Source organism: Anastrepha obliqua, chromosome 5, assembly GCF_027943255.1.
Source record: "Anastrepha obliqua isolate idAnaObli1 chromosome 5, idAnaObli1_1.0, whole genome shotgun sequence".
Lineage (NCBI taxonomy): Eukaryota > Metazoa > Arthropoda > Insecta > Diptera > Tephritidae > Anastrepha > Anastrepha obliqua.
In genome coordinates, this window is record NC_072896.1 from 4,703,686 (window position 1) to 4,724,509 (window position 20,824).

General features: G+C 37.3%; 2 protein-coding genes across 2 annotated transcripts in view; both read right to left on the bottom strand.

Annotated features, from left to right (window-relative positions):
- The window catches only part of LOC129246887 (thrombospondin type-1 domain-containing protein 4), a 160,300-nt gene that overhangs the window by 102,794 nt on the left and 36,682 nt on the right, over window positions 1–20,824 (bottom strand). Inside the window, exon 3 of the mRNA XM_054885598.1 lies at window positions 15,804–16,534. Coding sequence (XP_054741573.1) covers window positions 15,804–16,534 — 731 coding nt within the window. The remainder of the gene's footprint in view (window positions 1–15,803; window positions 16,535–20,824) is intronic.
- LOC129246889 (uncharacterized) lies at window positions 6,156–7,195 on the bottom strand. The gene is made up of 2 exons (XM_054885602.1): window positions 7,077–7,195; window positions 6,156–7,001 (listed from the first exon to the last, which is right to left on the bottom strand). Exons 1-2 carry the CDS (start codon window positions 7,125–7,127, stop codon window positions 6,312–6,314), a joined length of 741 nt encoding a protein of 246 aa, XP_054741577.1. The 5' UTR covers window positions 7,128–7,195; the 3' UTR covers window positions 6,156–6,311.

Sequence of the window (20,824 nt, forward strand, 5' to 3'; positions counted from 1 at the left end):
ATGTCATTCAAATAAATAAAATAACATTTTTATTCAGCATTTTTAGAAAAAATTTGGGTACCCAGTTTTTTAGCTCTTTGAATTTTTGGTACAAAATATGCAAGTTTCAATTGGCTCACAATTCGCGCTGATTTTTGGTAATTTTTTTTTTGCTGTCGGTGTTCGGTTTTTTCTTCAATATAAAAAAGTTTCGTACATTCGTTATATGGAGAAAATACCCAAGAGCATCAGAGAAAAAAATTATCAAAAATCAACTATATTATTATTATTATTTATTAGAGGAATATAAAATATTGCACTAACAATTTTAACACATTGACTGCCATAATTTTGCATCACCTCAAACATACGCCTCGATACACTAATGGCCTATAAATCTGCGAACTAAAATTTTTTCTAAAATTTTGTATTTTTGGCAAATATTTTCAAATATTTTTAAAATTTTTTGTTAGGCAATGTGCTATACTTTTATAAAAGATAATGAGCTTTCAAAATAAAAAAATGACAAAACTAGTAAAAATTTTAAGAAGCAAACGTTTTATAAGACTTCTAATCGGACAGATGAGCAATGCGCAATACCTGAGTGAGTATTTCTGAAAGGTTACGGCGCGTCGCAAAGCGTTAAAAAATGTAGCACTTTGCGACAAATCTTTGTGGCAGCTCAAACCAGCCCAGACTTTATTAATATTTTCTGAAAGTATACCTATTCACTAGGCATATTTTCATAGTCCACATTCGCTTATTGTTCAATCAAATGGTTTCATAGGTATATACAACGAGAATTTTTCCTTTAGAAGGGGTTGAAAGAAGTATTCATTTGCATGGGTAGAAATTTTCTTGGCATGTTGGAGACGTTGAAGCTTTAGAAGGCCTCACGTAAAATTTTCTAAAACATTTTAGGCTTCTAACGACTTTTTTTTGTGGAGTTTCTTTAATTAAGTGGCCTAACGACCCTTTAAGGTGGGAGCTAGCGGACTAAAATGTTCAACAAAAATATTTCTCGTGAAAATTTAGTGTCTATGTGTAACCATTTACTTCGCTCGGACATATATTTTAACCTTTTTTCACTTTTTTGAAACAACGTAGATCGAGACATGAAAGAAGAAATTGTTAGCTAAGGTTTGCGAATCTATCGAATGTTTTATTACTCCAGCAAATCGAGAGACCTCCAGTTTTAAGGCCGACTCCGAATGAGGAGTGTTTTCATAGCAGAAATACACTCGGAGGTTTGCCGTTGCCTGCCGAGGGGCCACTTTTTCCATGATTTGGAGTTTCATGCGCGCTCCTGGGTCACGTACCAACAAATTAGGCTACGGCGACCGGGGTCAGATTTCGGAAAATAAAGGGTCATCAATTTAGAGGAATCGGGTTTTAAATTGAAATAAAACCACGAAAATTCAAAGTGATTGGATAATCTTTATAAATTTAGTTAAAACCATTCATGACATTTATTATTTAAAGATGATCTCTTTCAAGCGTTGGACGCAACTGCACCGTAATGCGTACGTTTTCCATGGTGAAATGTCAATGAATGCTGCAAAAAAGTATGTATTTAGTTTGACAGCAGTCACGCGTGATGTGTCAAAAAAACCTTATTGGAAGGTAGTCACCCTGGGCCCTGGATAGGGCCTGTGATTGCAGGGCAGTGCAAAGAACTCAACAATAAAGTTCGTAGTAAATTTTATTCAGTGATAAACAAGATTTTATCTAAAAGCTCTGTCATTCATTAATAAATTCTATTCATATTTTATTTCAAAAATACTTTCTTTGATTTGTGCACTGCCAAAACTATTTGAGATTTTATTTGATTACTAAAGCAACAACTCCATTCACATTATTTCCTTACGGTGCATAAAAACTGCCGCGCGCATCACACTCCTATTTTCAAATTATATCTAATTAGTCAATTTGCAAAAAATACTTAAAAATGCACTATCAGTCGCACGCAATAAACGCACGCTTTCACTAGCAGCAAATACAAAACACAAACAAATAATTATGTAAGAAAATATTTAATGGCTTTATCAGAAAAATAGTACTACAAATATTTGTCCAAAGCCTATATTCTACAGTTCAATAGCAAACCGTACAAAGTCTAAGCAGTAGAGCACTTCTTTTTGTAAGTCTTTTTATTTTATATTTATATTTAAGTAAATGCCATGAATTCATTATGAGAACAAAGGTCAGTAATGTAATGGTAATGAACGCTCATAACGAAAATTCCTGCAAGGCAAAAGCATCCAAATTGTTTTCATGTGAGTATATTTTTCTTATATCTCTTGCGATGACCATCAATAAATATATATACAAATATGGCACAGTATATATTATTTTCATTTATTTCAAGTCTGAAACATTATTATAGTTTTTACAGACCACTTAGCGTTAGTATGAGCTTAAATTACTAATGATAGTTAAAAAAAATTAGAAAAAAAGAGTTTTAAAATTCATAAAATTCATTCTTGGGCACTGAAAGTCAAGCGAAATCTCATTGAATTCTCTTAGTCCGCCGGCAATAGCAGCATTACGCGCATAATTTGTGTTAAGAAATTTGAGATGAAATGAGTAAGTGGTCGGGTAGAGATCTAGTGGAGATATGAAAGTGAATGCTCCGCAAGCGGGATGAACAAACCGCTTCTCTTTTAATTACACTAAAAGCAAAATACAATGAGAGTATAGACTTTCTACTCTCTGGAGACTTAAAGCTAATTAATATCAAATGGCAATTATAGGAAGAGGAGAATTTTAACGACCTGAGAGCATAATTAACGAACGCAATTCAGCTCTCTCAATCGCAAATTGGTGGCAAGGCCCTCAGATATAGTAAATATAATATTTATAATATAATATAGAGCGAACAAAGGAAGTGGAAAGTCACTTGAGAGTATAAGGATCCGAGAACTCGAGCTATTACGCCGTATAAGACCTAAAATGAAGTAAAAAGTGGATACAACAAAGTTATTATTATTATTTATTAAAACATGATTCAAATTATAGATTAATCTAATGTAAACGCACTAGCTACCCGGACTATCGGCTACAACAAAGTTAATGTGACTATTGAATGAAAAATGGAAGTCAAGGATCATACCTAGATCTTGGATTTCATGAACAGATTGATATAAAGTAAGGAATATATGTTTCTGCTTAAAGCATCAATGGATTGGACTTAATAGATTTATTATGAAATTAGGTGGCGCAAAACAAAAAAGTCTCTAACAACAGGTATTTCTTATACAACCTTATGTAAGTCAAAATTTTCTCATCCGATTTGCAGAAATGGGGTATCAGTGAAAGGGTTATGAGTCAGACAGTATTTTAGTTTGATTACCTTAATAATTTTTCTCACAAAATTTTTGTTTAAAAGGCTCTACTTTTTAATATTATATTTGAAATTTCGTTTCATATGCCCACAATTTTTTTGATTAAACTGGATTGATTAAAAGGATTAAAATTTTACCATTCAAATAGGTTATTTTCATAGATAGAATCTCAAAGTCCTCAGAAGATATGATTGTTTAAAGAAATGGAAATGGAATGCCATTTTGCTTAGGCTTGTTACGTTTTACTTAGAACTGCTGTATTCATATGAACTTACATGCATATTTCTATGTTTTGAATGCAAGATGAGGTTGGGTTATGTTGGCTGTCCACTCAGGCTCTTAGCCCATCGCGATACCACATGGGGAGCTCCCTAAATCCAATGTTAGCTGAGGTTAGAATAAATGGCTACTCTTGCGAGAGGCCCACTTGGACAAATACACAAAATTCGTCCGTTGTGATGCCGAGCAGCTGAGAAAAAGGTTCTGAGATGATTTCACCTTGTCCTCCAGACAGTTTTTACCGAAAAGACTTGAAGTTTGGACACATAACGGGCACTATCCCGTAAGGATACATATCAAGTTCGAGAGCTGCGGCTTTGTTAGTCTTAGAAGTTCCCTCGAGCGCCCCCGATCTACCCAGGGAAACAAATCTAATATGAACTTTTAAAAATTTTTAGAAGACCCGATCTGAGATCTTCGAATTCATAAAGAAATTATTTACACAGCAGCAGCACAGCGGCGCAAAAGGCGCAAGATCGTCTTCTTTGTTTATACAACTTCTGCAGAAGTAATATGTCTGCACGCCTAGCCTCTGAGCGTGTCTGCATTTACGGCAGTGCCCCTTTATAACAGAAATCAATGTGCTACGGCTGTGCTTATTTTGGCTTAGCAAAGATGCTGTGCGTTTAACATTGAGCATCGGTCACAATTTTCGGGCTATTCTGCAAGTGGGTTTCTTACGCCATGTTTCATTTGCTTTTATTAAGAATTTCTCAAAAATAAGTAGCTTTCATGTTTGTAGGGGTATGCCTATGTCATTGTCTGTGTGCACGTCAGTCAACTTGGTTCCGAGTCTCACTAGTGCGCGGGCGCTACAATTCCCTTCGATGTCATAATGACTAGGAACCCATGATACATTTGAGCAAAATGGCACAGCCATGCCATTAAGAGATGCGCGGCATATCATGGCTAACTTGAGGATTTTTGACTGTTTTGTGAAGGATATTATCGCCGCCTGGTTATCAATGCAAATGTAGATATCATCTCCAGTATCGCAACACATTATACCAGTGTCACGACCTCAATTATTGGCGTCAGTTCAGACTAAAGACACTGCAATCGTCGGAGAGCTGAAAACTAAAGAAAATTTCCAGATTTTCGGAATACATTTGCCAATAAAAACTGTACGAGGGTTGCTAGTTAAGTTTTGAGCTTGAAAAGTTAACAAAATTTTTACATATTTCAAGAAAAACACAACTACCACAAAACAAAACACAAAAAAATCTGTCAATAACAACTATACGAGGGTTGTAACTTAAGTTTTGAGATTGGCAATCAAAGAAAATATTTACTTGCCGAAGGACAAATACAACAACCACGGCACAAAACACCAAAAATACTGTGCAAACTAATGTTTGCCAATAAAAATTATACGAGGGCTGTTACTTAAGTTTTGAGATTGGCAAGAAAACATTTTTTTTTATTATTGAAAGAAAAACACAACAACCACGATACTAAACACAAAAAAAATTGCCAATAAAACCTATGCGAGGGTTGCAACTTAAGTTTTGAGATTTGCAGTAAAAAAATATTTACACATTGAAAAAAAAAAGCAACCACCACGACAAAAACATACAAAAAAATCTGCCAATGAAAACTATACGAGTGCTGCAATTTATGTTTTGAGATTAGTAAGAAAAAAATATTTCCATATTGAGAGAAAACCACAATAACCACGAACTAAAACACAAACAAATTTGCAAATTAATATTTACCGATAAAAACTACACGAGGGCTGTTACTGAAGTTTCGCGATTGGCAAGTAAAAATAAATATTTCTAGCCGCTAATGGTTTAAATGTTTATGCTAAATGAAGACCAATGCTCTTTTTCCTGCGTTTGGAACAATTTTCAACATTTTTTGCACTAATCAATACAAGTATTTTTTTAGCGATTAGAAAAATATGCGGTAACCAACGCAAAAGATTATTTTTGTCAACCAACTGTTCGTGCAATATTGAACGGAAGAGGAACTCATGCCCAAGCATGTCTCAATCTCAGAAGGCACTATATGTGTGAAGCCGATATTACAACTCAGATTGACGCAGAGCTTCGATTCGTTCAGGCACAACAACTGGTTTTCGACGAGCTTCATGAAATTCGGAAAGTAAGACCGCAATTGAGTTGGTAAAACTAGCGAAATAAGTGACTTCATCATTAAATCCGAATCACATTGAGAGGCATTGTGTTATTGCTTCAATACGCGTCGAAAATGTTCACGATTTAATTTCATTTAATTTTTTTTTTTTTTTATCAAGCTGATTATTCCAAGTACCTGTAAAAAGCACAAATTGCACTCGTATGAAAAAATGAACTGACAGCGATTGCGATTAAAAGTGTCAAGCCTTACGATGACAATGTCAGATTTCAAATTTACTGTGTTGTTGCCATGTCCCAACACTTAAGTAGCTACTACTTACGTGCATATAAAAGTAACAAAAAAAAATTTTCTTAGTAGTAACTCGAGGGTTAAACGATGCCGCCTTTTATGATATATATTTACCTAAGTATTGCAAAAAAGCTTCGAAAAAAAATCATTTAGAAAACCAATAAATTCAATTTTTTCGCTATTTTTATTTTCACACGAACGCCAATGCATTAGTCCGTTTATTGGTCGCACATTCAACAACATTGCAATAAACTACATTTATGAGTACATTTATACTTACAAATAATCATTGCTTACAAAACTCATAACTCACACAGCCATTTAATGCTTCTCAACGTACTTCTCCTTCAAGTAGTTGAAGAGCTCCTTGTTGGCGGGGTTGGTGATTTCGTAGTAAGCCTTTTGCTTCTCTTCCAAGGTGGCGGCAGCCAAACCTGCTTCAGCCTGTGTCTTCAAAGCGGCGATCTCCTCCTTGTATTGCACATTAGACTCGGCTAGCAAGCCATCGAAGAATTTGATGGCACCGCTCAAACCCTTTTCGATCTGAGGCAAATTTTGCTTCTTCAAGAACTCCTGGAAACTGGCGCTGAGGTCCTTTGTAAATTGTGAGTAACTTTCGACCTTCTTAGCAGCATCAGCCTCCTTCGTGATGGCGTTCAAGGTTTCAATGGCCTTTTCAATATCTGGCTTGAAATCATTAGATTCAGCCTTTTCCAACAGAGCCTTGTAGAATTCGAGCGAGCGCTCTACTTCAGCATCAATGTTCAGTTCCTGCAATTTCTTGCTTAAATATTTATTGAAATCTTCGGGGAAAGTGCCGTGCAGGCCATCCAAAATCTTGGTTTTTTCCTTGTGGTCGGTCTCCTTAAGCGCAGCCTCGGTCTGGCCGATCAATTTCTCCAAATCGGCTTTGTATGCAGCATCAACATTGGGAAGGATCTTGTTGTAAGCACTCAAATTTTCACGCAGATCGCCGTCGATTGATTCGGCTATGGTAGCAGCGAAAGACAACTATTTGAAGAAAACAGAGAGATATTTTGTTATTATCAATCCATCAAAAGCACAAAATTTAATATCTTTACTCACCTGCGCGCACGCCGCAACAAAGAGAAATGCAGCAATGAAAAATTTCGCCATTTTTTATATAAACACAAAATACGTCCACACACTTGACCGGCTCAACTGAGACTCACAATCGAATGCGCAGCCGCCGCTTCTATTTATACCTATGGCAGAATAGTGCCGTCGGCTATAAGCGTAACTTTTATATTTACGTTTTTTCGCTACTGAGAAATTACAAACCAAAACACAAACAAAAAACTCTGTTTGTTCTGTCGAACTCTTTTTTTCTTTGCGGCAACTTGACCGTAAATGCTCTTGTTTTATTGTTTGTTCTCTGTTTATTTCTTTTGCGGTTAATTTACATATTTATATTGGTCATAACTTCTATAGCTGTAAGTTTTCGGGGGTTTCACAAAGCGTCCGATATTGTTTTTGTTGCAGTACTTTGTTGCGATGATCATCACTTTTGTCTACTTGTAAGCGCGTTTTCGTGTTCACAGTTTATACTGAATCATTAAAATTCCCTCGGCTACACTGTATAAAATCGATAATGGCAAGGAAATCAGAATAACCAAGTACAAGTGAAAACTGCAGTGTCATCGATCATACCAACAAAACAACGGGATCAAATGCGCGAACAAAACCCTTATTTAACAACTTTGCGTTATATGAATTTTTCATGGGTGAAAGCGAACCAATATTTATGGCGTCATTCTACCTGAAACAAATGTTGATTCGCCAGGCATTTATGGCTGCATCCACCATCAGCACCTGAACACATTTCAGCGTCCAGCGTTCAGCACCAGTCTAGTAGAATAGTAGTCCCTACGTGAGTGCTTGAAAACGTCAAAATACTCTAACTGGGTTCCTACGCGCGTTCCAGGTTCTGTCTTCTTACTACTTCTCGTCACTAGATGAAATCGGAGAGTGCATTTTTTTTACTTCCATTCCTCTGTCAAATATTTGAGTCGCTTCAAATCCAACCATAGATCTGGGCATAAGAAGTGCTGAGTCAATCAGAAGTGATATTCTCTAACTGAACAACATCACCCATAATAAATGATAACCACATTAGTCCTACATTGACTATAGCCTCTTTACAACCTTATCACTGCGTTTACTTGGTTCGTAGGTCATTTGTTACGGTTATTCTCAAATGTTTAGCCAATCATAAAAAGTTGGTTGCGGGTCGGTTTCTGCTTCACTGAGTTGCGTTTTTGCACTACATCTGACCGTCTCATCAGCTAATGCATTCGATTTCAATGTAAATAGATGCGAGAACCCAGCAGGGGGTCTCACTAAGTTGAATCGATGACATCAGTAACGCGCGCAATCTCTTTACATTTCTGATTTAACTAATTTGCATCATAATACCTTTTATATCTGAATGTTAAACCTTACCTAAGCACCCTTCCAAACCCTTACCTAAGCATCCTTAGAAAAGATCTCCACTTGGGGGATAATGTAGTTATCTTGCTTAGTACGGCAGATACCAGCTAATTTCTCCAGACTCTCTTGTAAACGACGGTGGACCATTACGAAAGTTTGGTAAATACCTGAAAATGTTATAACTGCTTGGTACCAGGTCCAAAGTATAGGAAAAAGGAAGGACAGAACCGCCCATCTAAGGCCTGAGAACATCTGAGGTTGTCTCGATGTACTTTTCCTACCCTACTTCAATGTGATAAGTTGCTAACAGTAGAGGCCGAGTTGAGTGTTTTTCGTGCTTAGAGCAGCTCACAGTGGATGATTCTCCTCTAAGAATGAATAAATATATAAATAACTGCACTGCAAATTTTTATGAACGATAATCTGGGCTAGACAATCATTCGGATTGGCACACCGCTCGACTTCGTTACATTTGAGCAAAGTAATATATATTCGGCGCCACTTCTGCCCAAAAGGTTATTTTGCGTCGCGCTTTCACATACGACTTATGTTATGTTAAACAATTGAATAAGTGCGCATTTGTTGGTCCGACTCAATTTCCATTATTTCATCAACGGTTTCGATATTGAGCCTCAGCTTCAACGTTCACTCTATCGCAAGATATCCATTGCAGCCACCAATTTACTGCTGCATTCGATACGTTATTGGCTTCACATTTCACATTTCTTTGCTCCCACTTTTCAACTCATTTGTTCACCTAACACACAACTGGTTTTTTCAAACACAGTTTGTTTTAAGCTAATGTCACCTCTCAATCGCCGTACAGTTTGAGGCGATGCAATGTCTACATAGTAAGATTTCGCTCACTAACGGCATCTAGCGGAAAATGAATATGCGAGAGACCAATCCATTGGCCAGGTAGTGGATTTTTCTTGGTTAAAATGCTCATAAAGACGAAGACAGTTGAGCAGAAAAGGAAATAATTTCCATTAAATTTTTTCGCAAAAGGAGAAAAAATGAAGAGTGGCAACACAACACATTAGGCAACACAAGAGGTGCTAGTAATGTAAAAAAGCAATTTCCATAAAAATATTAAATGTTTAAAGATCTTGTCCAAAATTTTTCCGTTTTTTCAACCCAAATATTTGTATATTTTTTATTGAAATGAAAATCTGATCTAAAAAGTGATGCAAATTGTTATCAGATGCAGCCAAGTTTGGCAAATAAGCTGCATGGAACAGTCAACCTTCCCAACTAAACGCCTTGAACGCCTTGCTTGACCAGCCTTTCTCAGTTTAGTAGGGCTTTGTGATTAAGGAAAATTAAATTTTTTTTGCCTGTTTTTTTATTCTCATTATTTGGTTTTTTTATATATATATTGCTTTTCAATTATTATTATTATTTTTCATATTTTGGTGGCTTTGTAGAGTCATACCGCTTCTGGGGCGTGGTAGTTGTTAGTTATAAGTTATAAAGGTTTCACCTGATTCAAGAAGCTTCCAGATAATTAGTACAGGAAAAGTGCAAAAACAGAAATCGGTAATGTTGCTAGTCATATTTTTTTAACAGGGGTCAGAATCATAAAATATGTGGTTTCTGCACAATTGCACAATTGTATTTGTAGCTGACGCTATTTTTGAGTGTTTTCCAGTTTTGCAGGTATACATCTGGTAAATACTTGCAACAATGCTACGAAAAGAACCGCTTCACAGCAAAATAACACTAGCGCATATACTTCATGGTGAAAAGATTTTTAGAGGTGTACTACTTATCAGACCGTTATTCGACTCTGAGTGAATTTGTCAGATATGCCGACGTCATTCGTTTTGTGTTTCACTAAGATAAAGCTAAATTTTGTGAAACACAAAACGAATGACGTAGAATCCAAAGTTCCCCTCAAAAAAATTTTTTTACTATACCTAACGGGCAAGCCTGGTATATATCGTCCCCTTAGTATTAAAATAGCCTATCAATTTTTTGATGTTTTGAGAAAATGAATTTCAAACTTTTTGTCGAAAGTAGCTCTCACTCAAATCTCGTTATGTCTGTAAATATTTATTATTTTTTGACTGACGTTTTGACCCACTTTGTGGAACTAGAATTTGACAAAATTTTTACCACATATAAAATCGACGATGGAGAATCCAAAAATTAAAAAAAAAATAATAGCCTATGAGCACATAGGCTATTGTTATACTAAGGGGACGATATCATCCTTGCATATACTTATATACGGAGTTGATTATATGCGTAACCCACCATTCTATGCTCACACGACCAGACTCTCTGAGGCATGTTATTGTTCCCCAATATGACTGCATTGTCTGAGAGAGCTATTCGGCCCAAAAGAGCAAGTTGTTGCTGGTTAAAGCATGTTTCGAAGAGCTAAAGAAATCTGGATTTTTAGAGGGGTTAAATATAATAAATCACATCGAAAATATTGCTGCTTCATTCCTTCTGTAAGTATTCATTGATCGACTCAATTATTTATAGCTTACATAAAACCAGGAAAAACATTTGTGGAGCTAACTAATGAACAATTTAATAGGTATTTAATTCAATTTAAGTTTATTACCCACACAATGAGTAATTGTGCAGCGGCATTAATCATGCCTTATTGTGATTCCACTGTGATTGTGTGCAAGTACGTATAGGTGTGTTACAGATTAGTAGTTTTTATAAAAATGAACGAAACAGTTGAGTAACTTAATTATAGGCACTTAAATTTTCAAGTGTACTTTTACATTTCGCACTTTCATGTTTTTTGATGCATATCACACATATCTCACACATTCGTACATACGTATAATATATATGCGCCTAAAAATGTGTAGTCGGTACCAGGTAGATCACTTTGCCGACACTGACGCTCTCTGAAAACAAATTAACACATAATTTTGTATGATTGTTGACCAATCGATTAGCATTTATAATACCAATTTTTTCCACATCAAATGTCTCTCGCCTTTATACATATGCACATATATTTGTGATGAAAAAAGCAAGACAAACCAAATAAAAAAATCACAAATATCGCGTGAAAGCCAATAAACTATTCTATTTCTAAGAGTAACCATTGTCAGCTTTAGGCGATTTTCAATCAATATGAAAGTCTATCTGCACATTCACGACTGCAAGACGCCGTTCTTTTTTTCGAAACGGCAAACCGCCAACAACAGAGCACCTCCGCCCGCCATGCGCTTGCCGACTTTTTGTCACTGCGGGCTTTGCGGTCAGTTTGTGGTGGCAGAACAATAAAAAAATATACGCGTCATCAGAGTTAATAATGACTAACAAAGAAATTTATAGGTATTTAGCTAACGCTGAATGGCACTTTTTTGAATTTACATACGAATGTATATATACATACATACACACATCTGTTTATCAAAGTGTGCCAATTAACTAACCGGGTGGGATATCACCCAGTTAATTTAAAATTCAAATAATAGCGCTCCAACCGCAAAATCTTCGTTTAAAATTCAATTAAATTAAATAAGTAAACAAAAATTAGCTATTGAAGGTTTTCATTGGAAAAATGAATAAGGAACGAAAATAAATAAAAACAGCTAATTAAACACTTAGTATATATACAAGTACATATATACATACATATTAGGGTGGGAAGCAATTTATGGAAACAGTTTCTGACCTATAGCCCGCGAAAAAACTATACCACCGCAACATTTTGACCAGTTTTGGCAATTTTTTTTTATGTTTGTATTTGTATTGTGTATTTTTTGTATAAACACATTGCTCACTGTCTTACAAAAACCATATTAATCCAAATTTCAAACTTTCTACAAAAATTGTAAAAATTAAAAAAAATGTTCACCAAAATGCTTAGCCTTTTTCAAAATTTATAGAAAAAATTTAGCATGAAAATTTGTAGCCCATTAATTTTAGGAAAATAATGAAGTGGAAATTTAAAGTTGTTGTTGTTGAAGTGGTTGAGTATTTCCACTGAAATAATTCCAATTAGTGGACAGCACCGTTTTACTACCACTGCCCTCGTGTGATGATGTTTTCTTTGATCTAAGTCAGATGCATTTAGTGAGGTCCAAGTATAGCAACAAATTCTTTATCTCGATGTCTGAGATCTCATTAATTTGCTGCAAGAAAGGCTTACCGAAAGAGCGGAGTCGTGCGCTAGCTAGCCCTGGACATTCACATAAGTAGTGGAAAAGACTTTCTGCAGATGGGATTGAAGGGGAGGTTGCGTTTGGCTGCTTGCTCCCCTACTTTCCAATGACCTGTAAGGGTTCCAGTGATGCGTGAGATGTTTGGCTGAGAACATCCTAACAGGTGATTCGACCTTTTGATTTTGTATGACGGCCATGTGTTTTTTGTTGTAATACATGTAGTTAATTGCTTCCATCTTATTTCGGCTAAATCATGATAGTGTCAAGCAATGGATGATTTTAATGTGTTGAGTGGGGTGGAGACTGCCACCGCCTCTGCTATGTCTAGTGTCAAACCTTTTCTTGCTAGCTCATCCGCTTTCTCATTACCCCTTAGGTTCCCATGACCAGGAACTCATATCAGAGTGATTTCAAGCCAATGACTAAGCAATTCAAGCTACTCTCTATACTGTAAGACTAGTTTGTACGAAATGGAGTTGGAGTCTAAGGCCTTTATAGCTGCTTGACTGTCTGACAAGATAGCTACTCTTGCACCAACTTCCTTGCAGACCTTTAGTGATTTGCATGCTTCTCTGATCGCTAAGAATTCTGCCTGGAACACGCTGGCATAGTCAGGAAGTCGAATTGACTGAGATAGGTTGAGTGGCTCCGAATGGAAGCCAGCTCCCACACCACAGTTCATCTTAGAACCGTCAGTATATACAGGGTTGGCCATATTAAACTGACCCATTGAGTAACCCTATAACTTTTTACTGTAATTTCAGATCAGCTAATGACATACCGCGTTGGAAGCGTCAGTCGAAGGAGATTTATACCATGAAACAGTACACCCCAATAGAACGCGCTGAAATTGTTCAGCTGTACATTCAAAATTCCTTCTCGATTGTAAAAACGCAACGTGCGTGGAGAAAAAAAAATAAAGTGAAAAGTGCGCCGTCAAAGAACGCAATCAAGCAAATGCACAAAAGATTTTTGTCTTCCGGCACTGTGGCTAATACCCGACGTCCAAATAAAAAGCGGCCAAGACGATGTAACGAAAATATCGCGGCCGTACGAGCCAGTATCGAGTCATCGCCGCGAACGTCAGGTAATCGTCGTTCTGCTCAGTTGGACATTCCTCGGACCACTCTACGACGTATCATTCGTTTGGATTTGGGGATATTCCCGTACAAAATACAACTAAATCAACAACTGTTGCCGGCCGACAAGCCTCGTCGCTTGGAATATGCCAATTTTGTCGTCCGAATGGCCCAAACTGATGAGGATTTTTGGCATCAAATCATTATGAGTGATGAGGCCCATTTCTCCTTGAACGGAACCGTAAATAAGCAAAATTGCCGTTTCTACGCCACTGAAAACCCTCAAATTATTGAAGAGGTACCTCTTCACGACCAAAAAGTTACAGTCTGATATGGTCATTGGGCCGTTCTTCTTTGAAAATGGTCAACACCAACCATTGACCGTCAATCAAGAGCGTTATCGGGCCATGATAACCGATTTTGTGATGCCGATTGTTCGTGAAAATGGTATGGAGCACTTCTGGTTTCAGCAAGATGGCGCACCACCACACACAGCACGAGCCACCGTCAACTTATTGAAGACTTTGTTCCCTGGCCGTTTGATATCAAAAAGCGGCGATTTTGACTGGCCGCCACGATCACCGGATTTGACGCCACCGGACTTTTTTCTTTGGGGCTATTTGAAATCTAAGGTTTACGTCAACAATCCAAAGACACTAGGCGCACTTAAGGCCAATATCCGACGGGAAATAGCCGCCATATCGGCCGAGACGCTGGCCAAAACTATGGAAAACGCCGAAAAACGGGCACATTACGCTATACGAGCTAAGGGCGACCACTTGCGCGATATCATATTCAAAAAGTGATGTAAACGAATCTCCTTGAACTAAATTAAATGTTTTTCACAATGAAACACAAAAAAATGTTTCTTTTTCCATATTTTTTTAATAATCACATGGGTCAGTTTAATATGGCCAACCCTGTATTTCAATGTCGTATCTTCCAATCACCTTCCCTTTGTTCCATTCGGCTCTCGGTGGAAAACGTATCGTAAAGTCTTTCTTGAAGTTAAAGTCGGGGACTCTGCGGGGGTCCCTGTAGGAGGATCTTGCTGTGACCGTACGACCTTGTTGTCCAGCTTCCTATGTCTCTCAGTTTCACCGCGCTGCAGGTAACGGTTGTTTTTATATGTAGGTCTAATGGTAATAGATGAGTTAGTACATTGAGCGCTTCTGTAGGACTGGTACTAAGCACTCCTGTTGTTAAGATACACGCTGTTCTTTGTAACTTGTTCAGCTTGATTTGGTTGTATTTCTTTTATGTTGCGGGCCACCAGACTAGTGCCGCATATGTTAGTATTGGCCTTACAATGGCTGTGTTGGGCCAATTGCATAGTTTGGGTTGGAGACCCCATTTTTTACCCCACATTCTCTTACACGTGTAAAGTGCTATATTCGCTTTCTTTATCCTGTACTGTTGCTCCTCCAGCTGAGTTTGGGATCTAAGATAACACCTCGGTAGTTTGCCTGTTGGGTTAACGTAAGACTAACGCCGTTTAGTTTTGGGGGATTAAAGTTTGGTATCTTGGTTTTCTTAGTGAATAGCATCAGTTCAGTTTGGCTCGGGTTTACACTTAAACCACAGTCTGTGGCCCAATTACTGAGTAATACCAGAGCTCCTTCCATAATCTCAATGATTATGGTTGGAAACATTCCTGATACCAAAAGCACTATGTCATCCGCGTACGCCACTAAATTTAAATTTAAAGTAGCTTAAAATTATTTTAAATTAAAGTTTTTCGATTTTTTTTAATTAATTTTTCATTTTTTTAAATAAATATGACGCAAAAAAAAAATTTGAAAAATGTACCGTGAGACGACCAAGTGCGCATCTGGATAACGACTAAATAAAACTCACAAAATCTGGTACACGTATTGCTCCCTACCTCACTCATGCTTTAACCACACCCACTTTTAATATGTTAAGACAAAATTTCTGTTCGTCCGTTTGAAGCTACAATATTTTCTTCGATTCCAATACAACATAAATTTTTTTTAAATGTGGGCGGGTATATATTTATATTCCTTACTTGTTTTAAATTATGATTTTCCAATAAATGAGTTTTAGTAACCTCAAATCTGTATATCTGCACTACTAAAAAATTTGCCATTCGGACTACGAATTATTCTCTAGAAACTCACCGATTGATACATTTGCGCTGCTGAAAGCGAACACCTCCGCCACAACTACGCGAGCATTCACTCCACTTGCTCCAATTGCCCCAGCGTGGATAGGCGCGTTGACGTGGACTCGCATGCGGTCGCCTTGTTGTTGAAAACCCTGTTTCGTTTGACGACACATCTGAAGCTTTGTCAACATCAGAACTGCTAATCGAGCTGCTAATTGGTAACTCTGTAGTTGTTGTTGCTATCAAAGGTGTTTTTCGGCTACTACTCGCCGCACTGGAACTTACACTACTAATAATAGGCGCATTGGGAACACCCACACTTCGCTCAGATGTCGTCGCTTGAAAGCCACGCGGCAACTTCACCGGCTCAGTTGTTGTCCGCTGTGTTGCGGAAGAAGGTAATATGGCTGAGGCTACGGTCGGCGTAGTCGATAATACTGATTGTTCCTCGGTGTGTATTGCGGTGTTAACTGGTGTTGTTTCCAGTGCTTCTGTAGTTGCCAAGAGCAAAGTCGAGGTAGTTGGTGTTATGGCTATTGCTGTTGTTGACGGTTGAACAGTCGCTTCAACAGCTTCGTTTTCTGGATAAACTTCGTTTATACTCGGCTTTTCTACAGGCGCTGCACTTTGCTTAGGATAGCGCCATAGATTGGCCATTTCATAGTTGGATTTCGGATAATTAACTGCTACCGCCAGGCGATTGCTTTTTTGCTGATTGCGTTGCTTTAGCCATTCTTGGTGTTTCTGTAAAATAAAAAAAAGAATTATAAAAAAGAAGAAACTGTTAGGTGTAAGTATTTTGTTACAGTTGACAAAAACATTCGAGACAGGATTTAATTTTCAAATTTCTTTAAGATCCGAACCGGGCAAAGTACCATAAAATAATATATATGGTACACACACGGATGTTACCACGACTCGAGCCAATAATAATTCTGATGAATAGGGTACATGCCACCAATCTTAGGACCCCTTGTGGGAATTTCCTCTCCTATTTTCGGGGTGTACCTTAATTTGTTTCTACAATGGGATTTTATGCCGACTTCGGAGAGTAGATGGCTTAGGGGTGAACGGTATTCGGCGTACACGGATATTTGTCATTGTTTGTGGAAGGCGTTTGCCGACAAAAAAATTTCCGAAGACTAGATATTTGTTATCGGTGGCCGCCGTAGCCGAATGGGTTGGTGCGTGACTACCATTCGGAACTCAGGGAGAACGTAGGTTCAAATCTCGGTGAAACACCAAAATTAAGAAAAAGTTTTTTCTAATAGCGGTCGCCCTTTGGCAGGCAATGGCAAACCTCCGACTGTACTTCTGCCATGAAAAAGCTTCTCATAAAAAATATCTGCCGTTCGGAGTCGGCTTGTAACTGTAGGCCCCTCCATTTGTGGAACAACATCAAGACGCACGGCAGAGGAGGCGCTCGGCCAAACAGCCAAAAAGGGAATACGCGCCAATTGTATATATATATATATATATATATGCCATTCATAAGCATCCTTGAATATTAGGGGCGCGTGAGGCAGTAACTAGTTAAATTTAGAGAATTACAAACAAGGTGCCAAGCTCCAATTCATCATAAGAACTAAACCGAATTAACGATGTCAGGGCCTTTAAGCAATGCAATTCTCGCTGGCCCTTTGCACCTTTCTGCAGTAATTTCAAAACTGGCATTATAATAATTATAAAAATGCAATAAGATGAGTTTTTGTTGATGACAAAATTAACCATCACCGGCACAATGAAGTGCGTAAGTGAAACTTCTTTCCCGAAGAGTGGAGGCAGAAAAGTTAAGAAACGGAATATTTGTCATCACTTGCAAAAACCGGTGGAAGAAGACTTATCACCTGAGATTGGTGAAAAATATTTGTGTTATTCAAAAAATTACCACAAATATACTTAAAAAATTATCGCTTTAATTATTGTTGTTAAATTTCCCATTTTAGCGTTTCTAACTATAAAGTGCAAATTTACCGCAAGGGCAGAAATGCACAAAATATAAAATTCGACAAAAAATGAATTCATTGTTTACAAAAACTTCAATGCTTTCAGATCATGTGCTTTTGTGGCGGCTTTCTGGATGAATTTGCTGGCTAAAATTTCTCCAGCACAAATTGAGCGTCTCTCTTGCATCACCTTGTTCTCTCAATCTTTGAGTGACGCTAATTTTTTTGGCGTTGGTCTATGATAACTTAGGTCATCGCTTTTCAGATGTCGAAACATACCCACTTCGCAAATTAGTTTAAAGCTTACGATTCAATAACTATTTGCTCATATTTTGAATTTATATGTAAAAATGTAGTAGTCTTCCTAGTTGATTGTGATGATAAATATTTCCGAACCCAATAAATAAATAACTAATTAGCATACCAGTAGGCGTTTTTAGCAACTACAGATTCGATGTTTCACGAAGAGGTATACATTATTAGTTGCAAAATGTTTTAAGTATATTAATATATTTTCATATTCAAACCAGACACACCTCGATTCGCATACTAATATACAGATCGTACTTACAGAAAACACGACGCATATGCAATATCGATTCTGAGAAATTAAAAAAATCCCTTGGTGGCTGAGCCCATTTTGCACGACGAGATATGAAAATGCATATTTTTCGTTTGCTGGAAGATCGTTATAGTCAAATGTATTCATATATATATTATAACTATAGTATATACTTATGTAGGTAGGTAGGTGAAATAGTTGAAGTGCCAAGACTGGCAGTAGCACTAAAACGCCGTTTTCATACCATTATGACACCTCCAACTGGCAGATATTTACAACCAGGCTGAGCTGTTGATATAATGGAGAAGATTGATGAGAATTAAGAGCACCTAGTGATCTTAATCATCTAGCTGGCAAACCCGGAGAATTACAGAGAAAATGCTTCTGCAATGGGGGATAAATGGTAACCCTAGGTTTTCCACGTGTGTGCCGATCGTCCAGTGACCAGTAAACACAGCGACGTGTTTGGGAATTGAATGGCGAGGAGTCCAAAGGACTTTTTGAGTCCTCTGTATATTGTGCTGGGGCCAAAAGGTTTTCGAAATGCATAGCACATGAAGAAATGCAGGTTCATCTTTTCTGCGCTTTCCTGAGAAATAATTTGGGCAGTTCCCCTTTAACAACTGTCAGGGGGATGCCGATGCCCGGGTAGGGGGTCTCTGTATTATATAAAATTCGCACCCTTATCCATAGTTTTATGTGAATTCAATTATGTTGCCTAGTCTAGCGGATTAAGAAATTAATGTTTCATTTGGTTTAATTAAATAAAAATAAAAACTAACCTTTGCACAAGGACTTTTTGACAAAACAAAATAAAGGGTGGTTAAATTTCAAGTGCCGATGTTGAATGTGAACCACACCTAAACGTCAAGTTTTTTTCTGCATTTCATTTGACATTTTTCAATTTCAGACTAACTCAATTTTAACCATGGAAAGATACACAATCGAGCAACGCGTAATCAATGGTCAGAATGGTGGCAGGAAATGTCAACAGTGAATGACCAATTTTGGAAGAAAATCATCTTCAGTGATGAGGCACATTTTCACCTCAGTGGATTCGTCAATAAGCAGAATTGCCGCATTTGGGCGAACGATAATCGAATAGTGATTGCCGAAAAACCAATGCACCCACAAAGAGTGACTGTTTGGTGCGGTTTATGGGTTATTTTTTCCAAAATAAGACCGGTCTGGCAGTTACTGTGAATAGTGTTCGCTATTGTGAGATGATAACGAACTTTTTATGGCCCGAATTGGAAGATATGGATGTGGACGATATGTGGTTTCAGTAGGACGGTGCCACTTGTCACACAGCTAACAACACAATGGCTCTTTTGCGCGAAAAATTTTATGGCCGAATAATCTCACGTCGCGGCGATTTCAATTGGCCGCCAAGATCATGTAATTTGACACCGTTGGACTTCTTTCTTTGGGGTTATTTGAAAGAAAAGGTGTACGTCGATAAGCCAGCAACAATTCAAGAGCTAAAGGATGAGATAATTCGGCACATTAACGGCATAGAACCTCAATTATGCCTCAGCGTCATCGAAAATTTGGACCATCGGATGGAGGTGTGCCGCCGAGGCCGCGGCGGCCATTTGGCCGATATTTTTTTCTACGTAATTGATTCATACCAATATTATCATAATAAAGAGAAATGACAATAATTTTCTAAAAAATTGTATTTGATTCAAAATCAACACCGGCCCTTGCTTCTTATTTAATTGCAATCATTTTTTTGCTAAGGTCATGTTTAAAACGAGTGCTCGACATTTTTTTACATGGAAGAAAAATCCAACAAAAAAATATTGTCAATGTGATTTTGAACGCTTCAAACATTCAATGAATTGAAAATTGTATACCCGAAAATTTTCTAAAGATTCTAATTTAAAAGTGTGGAATTTCGACGAAAATTTGTTAATGTTTTTGCAGAAGAATGAAGTATATTTTTTATATATTGAGCTACAACGTTCTTCCAACAAACCAACTATACACATATATATTTATATATGTATATATATATGTACATATGTACATCAGTGTCTTTGAATATGGAGCACATGTTTCTATTTAGTTTGCTTAATGCCGACATCTGAAATCATTAGAATGAACACCCGTCAGCGCTTTTTACTCATTGCTCATCACTCAGCGTGCAAAGCTCATCATCTGCTCAGATTCTATGAGCTACAGTAAACGGAAGTACATTCATTGAAAAGCAAGAACAAAATTCATCAACTAAATACACACATTTTACATATATAAGAATGAGCCATGGATGGATATCAGCGTTTTAGGGGTTTGGCGTCCATTACAGCCGGTTGCGTTGACAGTGATTATCAAAATTTGGAACAAATTTGATGGATCATTGAACGTTGTGACGAAATGTCGCGCGCATACATACACACACGCATACACACATATACGAATGGTGACATTTTTGTTGTTGTAAAACAGTTCATGTAGCCAATGTAATTATTTTTTATTTGTTTTTGTTTTTTGTTGTTGTTGGTCTTGTTGGTTCTTGTGAAG